At 40.0% G+C, this 13764-nt stretch overlaps 1 protein-coding gene and 1 long non-coding RNA gene across 2 annotated transcripts; both read left to right on the forward strand.

Moving 5' to 3' along the window:
* The first annotated feature begins 7942 nt into the window (after nt 1–7942).
* Nucleotides 7943–12207, forward strand: LOC118493006 (glycine-rich cell wall structural protein-like). Its single transcript, XM_035991008.1, has 2 exons — nt 7943–8294; nt 11885–12207. The coding sequence occupies exons 1-2, from the start codon at nt 8219–8221 to the stop codon at nt 12205–12207; spliced, it is 399 nt and encodes a 132-aa protein (XP_035846901.1). The 5' UTR covers nt 7943–8218.
* Nucleotides 12208–12443: 236 nt separating this feature from the next.
* LOC118496615 lies at nt 12444–13117 on the forward strand. Its single transcript, XR_004899221.1, has 3 exons — nt 12444–12564; nt 12675–12695; nt 12933–13117. It is a non-coding gene; the product is annotated as an uncharacterized LOC118496615 (long non-coding RNA).
* Nucleotides 13118–13764: the final 647 nt, after the last annotated feature.

Here is a 13764-nt window from a genome sequence, read left to right on the forward strand (position 1 = left end):
CGGTCCTGATGTTGTGGTGATGACAGAGATGGACTCATCATCGGGGTCCTCTGCTGGGTGATCCTCTCTAAACAGGGAGCTGCTGAATGACCTCAGATTACATGTACATTTCAACCAGTTGAGACTTCATGCCTGCTTTATAGGCCTGACCCATGCATGGGTCTAGATGGATTACAGTCCTGGCACTGGCTGCATCTCTGATATATAAATGTCTGCCACCAAATGTGGTGAAACAAGGAAAAGGGCAGGAGGTGAAAAAGTGAAAGCTTAGAAAGAAAAGTAAAGCAATATGTGACAGGCTGTTTGTGTTGCGCATTTGAAGAGACTACAAATATGATTAAATGATTTTGATTAGACATAATTAAGGTGTCTCAACATTAAATTCAAAATATTTTCAAGAAGGAATAATGAAGTTCTAATTCAACTAACATATTAAAGGTTTGGTCCTTAGCCACCCTGCCTCTGTATCTGATGAATCTCATGAATTTGGACGTTTTATGCACTGAAGTCTTGCCGGAAAAAGAGGTTTTCTGCTACTTAAAATCTATATTTCCAAGCCTGGTAGGTAGAGGTAGGTAGATAAGATATATTTTATTAACATGTTATTCAACTTTACAGTTCAAGATGATACAATAGTCTTATGTAGGAAGGAAGTATAGCCATTATTAGGCAAAAGAGGCCATCTTAATATGCAATGATAAGTTTTCATGAGCTAAGACTTGGCTTATGATGACATAATATAATATGACATAATGTAGGCTACATTTTGGGATTGTTTTCTTTTGATGAACAAATTGGATTGGGGGGGTTGAAATATCAAAAACAGCTGGTAAACTACAAAACTTATTTTAAACATAATTTTGTACACATACGCAGCTATACTTTCTAGATTTTATAAACTTTACATTTTCGAGATTTTATTTCCAATAGCAATATTGGAAATAAAATCTCGAAAATCTTGTTGATCCCTTGTGAAACCAGGGCCCAGCTCTATATCGCATGAGAAGAACAAGGAGTCATGAAATGTACACACACACACACACACACACACACACACACACACACACACACACACACACACACACACACTCTTAAGCGAAAGAACTTGGTTGAAAATAAGAAACTATCTAAGTACCCTCTGGTTTATGCTTAGTTCACAGCCTCGCATGTGTGACTTTGACATTCCTGCACAATTGCTTTCTCAGCCTGGTTAGCTCAAGTATTCACAGACGACACTCAAGACACTGCTGCAGATCCACACACACCCACGCACACACCCTCCTCGCTGCACACTGATGGATGCTCCCCGCTGTGTGCTAGAGTTACTGCAGTGTATATGCAAGGTGCTGCTTTTAGTTGTTGTTTTAAACCTCCAGGGAGGAGAAGCCTCCCCCCTCCATGCTGAGGATTGTTATGAGTCATGGGAAGGGGCCTGCTAGTAACAGACGACATTGTACTGCATAAATCATCTAATGTCACACTGCAGCTGCATTTTGTGATATAAAATGTGTGTGATTATGTTATATTATGCATTTGTACACATACACAATTGGTATATTCTCCTTTGTCTGTGAGAATATGTGTAAAAAACAAGGAGAAAACACTTTTGGGGATTGTAAGTGTGAACCATGTTAACATGATGTAATTCTACCTCAATGACGTATTCACTAATAACTAATAACTGAGGCATGACTTTTTTATGTGTTTGCTGAGATTAATGTTATAGAATGAGATGCCCTGTAATGCTGAATAAGCATCCTGTTAACTATAACAAGATGAAACATTCTCTCTTCCCCATGCTGCTACAAATTTAAGTAGTTCTCTGTTGTGGGCGAGTGCTTTATTTCCAGCTAGAGAGCGATATTTAGGACGCATACCTCCACCAGTGCTATGCAACTGTTGAAATATGTCAAATACAGCATTTTTTCACATTTTAATTTTATACATATTTCACATAATGAATCTGGGACCATATGTGGCCCCTCAAAACTGCCTTAGTGTTGTCCTCCAACAATGTTTAGGAAAAACTGCAGGGCAGTTCTGCCTCAACTGGAGATGAGCTCTCCAGTGTCCAGCTGTTGCTTGTTTGTCCTGATTTTAATACTGTGCATGAATCCACTGGGAGAAGAGTTATTAGTTTGACATCTTTAAGTAGTTTGTCATGTCAGCAGTCCTTCATAAAGCATTCCAACACCGCCTCGTCACTCATATTGCAAGTGGTGAATCAGCTCACTCACTCTACACCTGTAGAGAGATCTGCATCAGCGCTGACAGGTGCAGAAAACCAAGTAATCATACAAAGACAGAATTATTGTATATTAGTAGTCTGGCTATCACCAGACCAAGCTCAATCTTTTAAGAATGAACATTAGTCTGGGGAGACTGCTCTATATTTTCTACTGCACAAGAGGCGTGCTCAACGGGCATAGTTTAAATGACTCTGTACGCAATTGGATAGTCCTTCAACCAATCAGACCAACGATCCGAGTGATGTAGCAGCGACAGCGGCATCAACGGTTTGCTGCGCTTTGGTGGCCGCTATGTTGAATGTAAACAAGAAGCTGCTTGGTCACTTCTCTATCGTCATCGTGTTAAACCTGCCAATAGTTCACCAGGTGGATAAGCCAGTTTGTGATTGGTCCCCGCAAAATTGTAACGGAAGCAGGATAGATAAACGTACAGGTTTCCAGCCTGAGCTGCAGGGCGAAATCAAATTGCTGGCAGATCGGGCTGGGTTTACCCAGTCTAGTATATTAGGGCAAATTAATGTTCATTCAAATCCAGACTGAGTGTATATCAATCTGTAACAATGATCTGTGCAGCAGCTCGCTATACACCCATACATTTATTTAAGTTGACTTTAATAGGCTCCAAATGTAGGCTAGTGTTTATTATGCATGCTACAGGACACACTATTCTAGCATGTAACATTAGCAAATAGGTTACAGGAGTATTCATTTTGCACCATAAACCAAACAAGACAGTATATAAATATATATAATATAAATACAGTCACAATGACTGTGTAAGAGGTTATGAAGTGAAGTGTTATGAAGTATGAGTGGCTGTTCAGCAAGATCTAAGGACAGATGGGATTGGATCGCTTAGGGCAGATCCAGGGTCAGTTCTCTGTAATACAATATTGACATAGTTAATAAATGATGAGTAATCAGGCTGGTTTCAAATCAGCTCCAGACAAAAAACATTAGACGAAACAATGTCTTGTCTAAATTGTCGTAGATTTAGGGCTTATGAGAATTATTGATTGTACCTTACAATGGTCTAAATTATTGTATACAATAATTATGGTACACCTAGAAACACTGACCTGCATTGCTTACCAAGTCTTTGACTGGTGATGCAACACTATGGCCAATTTGGCCACCTGTTCATGCACCTGACTACATCCAACAGTGCTGCGAAAGATGAATAATTTCCATGGTAACCATCGGTGTGTTTATGGATGGGGAATGGGGCCTGTGGACTTGTCATTAGATTTGCAGATGTAATTCTTTGGCAGATCAGTAGTGAAAGTCGATCCTACCCAGACCTTTAGCCTGATATTCACCAGCACTCCAACCATTTTATCAAGACAAACAAGTGCACGTCTGAGTGTGCATGTCTGTCTGTTTTCTCTGAGTCACGCCTTTTCTGTCTCCCTCTCTTTCTCCTTCTCTGCCTTTACAACTCTTGTCCTCTCTACCGCTTGCTTTCTCTCCCTCGGTCACCCAGAGGGGTAAATTACTAGTCTGTCAGGAGGGGGTGAGCAGTCCTCCAGTACACACACGCCCATATATAGGCAGCAGACGTTAGGTAAACGCTAGGTAGACATTAGGTAAACTCAAAACAGGCACTACTCAGTCAGCTACTTTATTTTTAACACCGATATGTTTCTCTAAGCTGGTAAAGATGAGGGCATGTAGCACTGCAGGTTGTGTGGATGTAAGTAGACAGCAGGTGGATGAGAGAGACTGTGTCTGTGTGTGTTTGTAGTGATGACTGTGAAAAGTGTATGAATCACCCTATTTACACACATTACCACACTGATGGCCATATTCAGAATAACACCTTAACTTTGTTTAGAGAATTGTTGGCAACAGAACCTGCATTTCTGTGCCCAATTTTTGTTGAGTGGTATTTTTTGCTGGCCAAATGCAGACAACATGATGTCATGTCTACATGTTTCTACTGTAACTAAAGTACAATAGAATTTGAAAGGAAGAATAATAATACTAATCCATCTAAACATTCTTTCCAGACTTTGTACCAAAGTAAAACCAGAGAAAGCAGAAATCCTTTGTAGAAGAAGCAGGAATCAATTCTTCCACTTCAGATGTATGTGCGTATTCTCACTTTTCTTAAATGGAGAAATGTTGCTGTTTTATTCTTACCATGCCATCACTATTGCTGTGCCCTACATGTATAACTCAATGCATGAAATCTAGGCAAAGAACGTTGTATGCCTAATGTTCATTCACTTTTTCTGTTTTTAACAGCTATTCCAATTCAGAGTCCAGAATCAAAACAGGAGGTTATGTATTGGAAGCTGAAATATTTTTTGCTTTGTCACTGTTTCCAACATTGTGCTGTATTATGTAAAAGGCTGTTAAGGCTTTGTTTTGGTCATTACTCTGTTTTTTTGTTGACATGTTTGACTGAGGATATGAACCGCCGTCTGTTAGAAAGTCAGAAAATGTTTTCAAGACAGCAAATTTTCTAATCCTCGTAAAATTGTAACTCAGGGTCGGGGGACGCACAAGCGTATCCCAGCATGCATTTGTAAGGATGTAGGATGATGCACAGGACTAATAAACTCCAAGGGGGTAAGCATCTGTCATCAACCTGTAGCTCCTATGGCGCCATTTTGATGCTAACAAGCCATCACCCGCCGTTAGCATTCCATTGACTGCCATTCATTTTGACGTCACTTTGACAGCGAATAACTTTACATCTGAAGCGTTTAAAGACTTTATTTGTCCATTGTTTATTTCTAATGAAACACGACAATGTATAAAAGGCTCCATTACCTTGTACCTCACGTTATGGCTCCGTAGTAGACGTTTTTGTAAAAATAGGCTAACGATTGTGTCATAACCACAGGACTTTCTGTCGCATAGTAGAGGAATCACCGTACAGTACAGGAGAAGCTCGCAGGCAGTTTCAACTCACATTAGCTGTTTAAGTTTAATTACTAATGTTAACTAGCATTTTAGTTAGCAATAATTAGCCTGTGCCTATGTTATCTCCTTACATATACCTATGCTCTCCGTCTCTGCAAGATTGGGAATGATTGAGATTTCTCTTGGCACAGCTACCAGAAGACTTACAACTTTCAGACAGGTTGTTCACGTCACATTTACGTCGTCTCTCTCAGTTGGAGGCTGCGCAGTAACGCTCAGCGCTCACCGGAAAAGTGCTTCTAATATCCTTTACTGGTCTCTGTCCAGAACAACGGGATCTGTTGGTCCATTATATATAATGTCTATGATGAACTCACATTTACAGTTTCCTTTCACCAGACTTGTATGCTTCTAGATTTCGGGCACATTAATGTTGGAACAGCGTGCAAATGTTTGTTAATGTTTCTCTCTATGTTTACATGTGCAGGTGTGAGTGTCATTATGTCAGCATGGAGGATAAAACTGTAGTGGAAAGTTGTACTCAGAGTGAATAAACAGGTCTGATTTCCTCATTGTACAAACTAACTGCATGCAACCTGGTTTCTCTGACTACTTCCACTTTTAGTCACTGACTGAGAGTCAACTTTTACTCTCCGCTATCAGATTTGAGATTTCACTTACCTTGCAAGGAGTCTAGACTTCACACCTGTATGACAACAGGACTAACAAGTGTATATAGCTCTAAGCATATAGTTTTCATTCCCCCCTCATTCTTCTTACTCCAGTAATATTTCACTGCATAACTATGTGGTTCCATCAAAGCTGAACACAAAGCATACCAGGTCTGAAAACAGCAATAAAACTTCACTTTAAGACCAATTATGGGTGCTCAGGTAGCACTGCCTCTCTCCTTCTTTCTCTCCAACACACACACACACACACACACACACACACACACACACACACACACACACACAGAGAAATACAAATATACAGTACACTCTAATTGAGCCGTTTTGGACAGCAACCAAAGGTTTCTACATGATCACATCTCAGAAACATTTGCAGACTGGTGTAACTTACATCAGGTCTCCACTGCTGGTTCAGTTAGTCACTTGTGATAAACTATGTATCATTTCATGCCCATGGCTGAGGCAGCAGTCACTGGGCAAGCCAACTGCATTGCAAGTGGGCTTGATAATGAGATCACCTCTAGCCCAGAAGTCCTGTTTGGTTTACCCAGGTGGCCATGTGCCATGGGGACAAAGGGCGACAGATGAACAGGATTTATATAAAGAATTGATACTCAATTGTGAAGCTACATTCCTCTGCCAAAGGATGAGAAAATCACTATCTGTAACAGCTTCTCCCAAACTCAGTCTCTCAGTGTTTAGGTGACATTAGCTCACTTACTTCATCTGTTTCCAGGCCCATTATCTCCAGAGGAAGAATATGTTTTAGCATCTTGCCAGAATCAGACATCAACCCTCAGGAGCTGGGAGAGGACTAGCCAGCCCAAACATAGAGGAAAATCCCACCACCGATCAAAAAACAAACACTTATTGTTTCCAGGTATGCTGATGGTGTGACTCTATGGCAGCGGGGACTCTGCTGGACAAAAGGTGGAGAGCAAAAAGCACAAGGCTTTGGGGATAAAAGTCCTTTTTGTCCAGAGGTGATATCTCTGATAACATCTTTTAAGATGATGCAACTCTGTCACATTAACATAACCACCACCTGTGTTAGTCCTTAGGAAGATCCTGACACTGTAATGCTAAGAGGAAGGTAGATTACATTATTTTTGCTTTCCCTGTTTGCCTGCCCATTCTTTTTCTGCTCCTCATAGTTCTTTCTTCCTTTTCCTGTCTCTCGTATAATTTCTTGTGCTTCTTCAGCGTTTTCTCTCCTGCAGGAAGATGCTACGATCTGACTTCAAGGTCACAGGGATTCACTTGTTTAAGGTATTGTTTCATTTGACCAGTCTATAAAGAGCAGGTTTGGCACACCTACCAACCCACACACATATACACAGCATGCACGCATGCATGCACACACATTTCAGACAAAAGGCTACAACTATAATGTGTCTCCATACTGTACATCATCCATATTATAGTTGCATTTCAGTCTCACCATATTGATGTTATTATTCTACATTCAATTATTACTACCACACACAAAGACGAAGTTGGCTGTTCACATATGAAACATTAAAATTAGTTATTCGGAGAAGGTCTGGGAGATGAGTAGAAGGATAAACTGTCGGTATGTATTGTAGTTCATTTCAGGGTTCATTTCATTTGAAATGTTACCACATAAATATGCTATATGAAACAATATACAGTAGAAGTACTATAATTTTGTAACCTTTTTCACTCTGCTATTATTTTGTATATGCATTAAGGGAAGATGGTTTGTAAAATAGTGGTAATAATGTTTGGCATCACACAGAAATGAATTTAATTTAAACTAAACCGTGCCTGGGAGCATTTATGTAAGCAATGCACACATGTTTTAAAGCTACATTTCATAAATGGACACTAACAATTCTTGATCTATGCCTTACAGTAATGAGTCAGTCAGTGTTTCTCCTTCACTTGACAAACATGACACTGTTTTGAAATCCATAGGGAACTTCTGGCACAGTTCCTTTTTTAGGTGTCTGGAGGGAGTGAAAAGTTGGGACCCCCAATTTTTTACAATTCAGACTATTTTACCTCTAATACATGTGTTTTCTCTCTCTCTCTCTCTCTCTCTCTCTCTCTCTCTCTCTCTCTCTCTCTCTCTCTCTCTCTCTCTCAGACCCCCACCCACCCTTCATACTTTTTGGCAGTAAAGAACACAAGAAATGCAGCACAAACAGTCATTGGAGAGTTAAAACAACCCATTTGGTTTAATGAGGTGAGTGTTTTCTCTCCCTTTCCCCTTCTCTCCTTGTATATCTTTCTCTGTGTGTCTCTTAGCCAATTACACAGTGTCCTGGCTTGTATCCTGTCCCCCTTTTTCTGCTCTCATTTTCCCTCCTTCTTTGTTAAGGCCTTGTTGAGCCCTGATAAAAACCTGGACCTTGGGAGAGGAGAGGGACATTTGGGAGCGAGATGGCGAGAGGGATGGTGGCTATGTACCTACATGGCGTCTTTCTCCTGGCTCTGTGGAAGCCCTCACTGCAAGGAGGTAGGTTCCCTTTACTGCATGTGTGCGGTGCTCAGCAGTGCAGCACCTGTAAATCAGGTGTCATGTAACGTTTGTGTAGCAGTGTTTGCAGAAGGGGGATGCATGAACTCTGATCCTGTTTTCTTTAATGGTAGTTGTGCATTTTCTATGAGATTTGTGGTTTAAGAGATTTTGTGATTTTGTTATCTAGGATTCTAGTTGAAATTGGCTGCTGGAGATTATTGATGACAGATTTCTTTCCTAGAATGCACACGGCATAGATTTACAAACATCTACAAAAGAGTTAAGGAGAGACACCCCAGGCAAAACCATAATTTTTCAATTTTTAGTTTTTGGGCGATTTTACTTCCATAGCATGTCTTCTTTCTTTGACAGTGGGAAAAGAAAATATCCAAAATACACATTTAGGTGTTTATTTTACTACACATTGTGTATTTGCACCTGCAAATTTCTCCTAAATTCAGCAAAAGTTAGCATTAGATAATGCCTCATTTTTTCTTTGAGTCAGAAATCTCCACTTCAGTAGCACTTACATACACCAAACTTTTCAGTGTCACTCCTATCTATATTATATTACATATTATATATTTGTCTTAATGTAAGTAATCAACTGGGTAAGTTCCATGGTAATATTTATTAGTTAATGTTTTTTTTCCTATTCACCTGCAGTGTCTCCCCTTAAACCTATTTCAGTGTGGTTTGAAGATAAGTGACAATATGTTTTGCTGTATAATAAGTGGTTATCACTGACATCATCATTATCACTCCTGCAGTCAGTTTACATCTTGTCCTGTGTGAATGGATCTGTAATCTCTGAACCAAAGTTTAAACTCATCTCCAGTCTTGCTGTCAGATTAAGAATCTGATTGTGAAGAATACTTGACTGAGCTTGTGTTGGACAAACATTATCTTTGTGTAGATCTGTATCAAAAAGTTTTCAAGAGTACTGCCAACTCCTCTCAGAGTGGAGTGTCTTTTTCTTAGTAATAAACAAAACTTTTTTGCTTTGTTGAATTATTTTAAAACCTTGTTGCCGTAATTTTCCACACACAAAAAGATGTACAGATAGCTACATAGTTTTAGTCATTTGTCTGGATGAACTTAGAAAGCACTGTAGTATGTAAACCTGTTAAATAAGAACAACAATCTTGGACAAACCACAGTATAATAACATTGCTTGTTCTGACTTCACAAAGCTCAGGTATATTTATCATCTCAGCTCTTCCTCCTCTATAGGTGTGAGGTCAGGACAACAAGGATTTATATAGCATCTTATTACAATATTTAACTATAGTTAAATATTTTAATAAGGTGCTGCACCTTTATTAAGGTGTTGCACGTTTTATGAGGGGCTGCACCTGCATTTAATGGACCTTATTAAAAGCTTACACGATAACTGTGTGCTCCAGACCTCATCCTTCCAGATCCTGTCTCACTGTCTTGCCTGTTTAAGCTTTGAGTTGGCTGATGCAAGGTGGGGATGAGTATTTGTACTCAAGTCTCTATTTTTTTGAACAGTCAGCTTGAATCATAATTAAACTGAAAACCTCTCAGCATAGCATATTGATGAACTGAATTGCTCAAACTGTTGGAAACAACAGACTGTGTGTTGTATTATATAGATAATTAAGATTCATTTTAGATGTAAAGTGCCTTTATTAGACAGGAGGCAGTATAGAGTGGGATGACATGAGCAAAGGTCTGCGGCTGGACTCAAACAGGGAAGGTTGCGACTTTTTCTTTAGTTTTCATAATATATTCACTTGCTCATTTTAAATTTATTTTGAAATCAACAAAGTGCACCTGTAGGTTAAAATCTACAGCCACGCTAGCGGCTCTCTGAGGTTGTAATGCTTAATGTAAAGAAGACCAAACTGTTTGACAGATAAACCAAATCATTGGACAAATTTAGATTTTGACCTGATAGTGGCGCTAGATAAAAAAAGTCAGGGGAACATTAAAGTTAACTAAAATAATAAATGCACCAAATTCCATGGTAATTCATGCCACAATTCCTCCCTGGGAACCATGAATGTACCAAAATTAGTGCCGATCCATCTAGTAGATGTTGAGATATTTCACTAAATAGATGAAGTTTTGACCTGCTGATGGCGCTATAAGAAAAATCAGGGAATTACCAAAATCAGTACAGTCCTCTCGGGATCACTTATTATTTCCTGGCAAATCATCCAATAGAGTCGATTTGTTTTAGTCCAATAGACAGACTGACATTGTCGTCTCTGGAGCCACAGCGCCAGAGCAGCTAAAAACAATAATACAGTATGATATCATGGGCAGAGTGATAAAATGATACATTACTAATTCAATTATGAGATATTAATGTCACCATAGACAAACAGTGAACCCTGGACAATCACTATATACTAAAACAAAAAAAAGTTTCAAAATAAAAATAAATATATTTTGATGATAGATGATATTTAAATTATGTATTGCATTTTATTTGAATTGACTGCCTAGCCCAACTGCTGTTTTCTTTTAATGACACAGCTCTGGTGAATATGAGTGTATAGTTTTACCTGTCCAATGTTTCATTTTAATAAAGATTCCTCCCAAAACAACAAAAGCTTTTGGTTGAGGAGGTTTCTGTTCTGCTGAATGACTGAACACTTAAGTTATTTACTCTGTGTTGTTAATGTGCTGTACATGGCATTACTGTGAGATCAGTAACTCACATTCTTTAGGATTCCCTACAGACCTCTTCTTTTCACATTTGGACTGTGGGATCTTAAAAAAACCTTTCCTTTTATAGTTGTTTGCTCGCTGGGTTTCTATTTTTGGCTATCATGATTTGTGGAACGAAACATATGTGCTTGGTGCTATGGTTGATCATCGCTAACACACCCACACATACTTGTTCTCTGTGTTTATGTGGCATCTGATCGTATTTGTTAAAAGGAGAATTCCGGCCAATTTTTACCTGAATCTTGATCGCTAGATGTCACCGAGTACTGTCGATAGGAAAAAAAACGACCAAAATCGGTGCTAGCAAACTGGAGTTGCTGCAGCTATGGCCAGAGCTCCCAGTTAGCTAAAATGCCAGTAGTGGGGGCATGTTCTAAAGAGTGGCTTTGTGCATCTTAACAGACACAAAATGCAATTAAAATTTCTGTGCAACATTAACAGGGCCCCATGTGACAACAAGATGCGTTTTCAACTCAGACATTGTGAAGAAACCGTTTAAATTCAAAGTTTGTACTGTCACTTACCTCTTTTTCCATCACATTTTTCTTCAGCTGGCCTTGTTGTGTTGTGTCTTCCTGTGTTTTTTTTCCTATCGACAGTACTCTGTGACATCTAGCGATATAAAAATCGGCCGGAATTCTCCTTTAAATGTAATCCTTGTTGACTAGACAAATGAAATGGGTTTTATTAAGTACTGGCAAAGAGGAGCAAATTATGCCTCATTAGACCAGAATGATGACTCAAACATTCCACAAAAGTCATCTGTTATCTAAACAACGGAAACACTGTTTTCCATTAAACTGTTGAGTGTGTACAGCTAAATCCATTATAAAATCATACTCATCTGTCATCTGCTGTGACTCCAAACTGGTTCTGTGTATCAGGTGTATATATACCTGCTGGTGGAGCAGCAGGAGGCACTGGAGCCGGCATAGGAGCTGGTGCAGGATCTGGAACTGGATTCGGACCAGGTGGGACTGGAACTGGATTTGGACCTGGAGGAGCTGGGACTGGATTTGGACCTGGAGGAGCTGGGACTGGATTTGGACCTGGAGGAGCTGGGACTGGATTTGGACCTGGAGGAGCTGGGACTGGATTTGGCCCTGGAGGAGCTGGGACTGGTTTTCAGCCTGGTGGAGGTGCTGGTCTAGGAGGCTTTGGACCAGGAACAGGTGGATGCCACTTGTGTTTTCTGTTAAAGTTTTAGAAATACTGATTATGACTTCAGTGTGAAGTTAGGAAAGTGAGGACTGACATGTTTAACTGTTCAAGAGAACACACTGATTTATATCACCACATCAGCTTTCAGATGCAGTTGTGGTCATGAAAAATAATATTTGGTTTGTCTTCATATACATGCGTTTTGCGTGTTTTCAACTCACAATGTTCCAATGACTGTATTCCTCAGGGGGCTACGGTGGTCATGGACCAGGAGGAGTTGGACCGGGAGGAGTTGGACCGGGAGGAGTTGGAACAGGAGGAGTTGGACCAGGAGGTTTCAGGCCCAGCACGTTCGGCCCAGGCAGTGGTGGACTGGGAGTCGTACCTGGAGGTGTTGGGGCCGGTAAGACAAATATGGCTGGTTGAAATCTTGATTATCTGTAGAGCAAAGTCTAGCAAGATTTCTATTGTGCTACTATTGATTTAATTGTTATGATTGCTTTCTTCTTACAGGTGGAAAGCCTCCAAAAACAGGTAAGACTTTCAGGGCCGCCTGTTGTTTAAGATTGTGTTTTGTAGAATCCCCAAGAAAAAAATTCTAGTATTTAATAAGGACATAAAGAGGCTTTTGAAAGACAGTAAAGCTCAAATGTCATGAACTATATGCATAGGAAATGTCAAATCATTTATATGAGGTGTATAGGAACAAACCTACAGACCATGGTGGCTCTAACCTCTGCAAAAGTATATCTGATTCTTATTTGTCTCTAGGAGGCGGCTACGGAGGTCGTGGAGGAGTGGCTGGAGCAGGACAGGGAGCTGGCGGTGTAGGAGGAGGACTGGGACAGGGTGGAGTCGGGCCAGGTGGTTTTGGACCAGGTGGTGTCGGTCCTGGAGGCTATGGAGCTGGGCCTGGAGGAGTTGGTCCTGGTGGTGTTGGACAGGGTGGCCAAGGCACAGGCATGGAGTTTTGTTTTTTGCCTCCTAAATATATTTATGATACATGTTAGATCTTCCATTACTTGAAGGATTGAGTAGTAAGGTTTTGTCTTTGTTGTGCACAGGAGCTGGTGGAAAATACAAAATAAAACACCCCCTCATTAAGCACACAAACAGTTATTGAGCACATCATTTACAATGGGACAGCTATGTAAACATGTCAAAGTGGGATAATAAATAACTGCTAGTATTGCTGCACACTTGTACCAGTTAAGCTACAGTGTGCATAGCCAGTATGATCATTGCGCTGTGGAGATAGGTCTGGCAACTAGTCTGATCACTAAGAGCGAGGTGAAAAATGACAAATCCCACCAGATAAATGCTGGTAAGAAGAGTCATGAACTCAACAGCCTTTGAAGATACTGTATTTATAAAATCTTGTTTAAAAAACTAGTAAGCTTATAACCAACAAACAGATTGCCTGCTACTATGTGTTTACTTGCATTGTGTAACATTCACAATAAGAGGAAGTTGTCTGCTCTGCACACATGGATCAGTGGTCTGCCCCTGTACTGTATATATTATATATTGTTCCACTGTTCAATTTAATGCAGCAGGATACAGATTGCATACATGTACCATTATTTCATTTCCTCATTACCTC

This window comes from Sander lucioperca, chromosome 13 (assembly GCF_008315115.2).
Source record: "Sander lucioperca isolate FBNREF2018 chromosome 13, SLUC_FBN_1.2, whole genome shotgun sequence".
Taxonomy (NCBI): Eukaryota; Metazoa; Chordata; class Actinopteri; order Perciformes; family Percidae; genus Sander; species Sander lucioperca.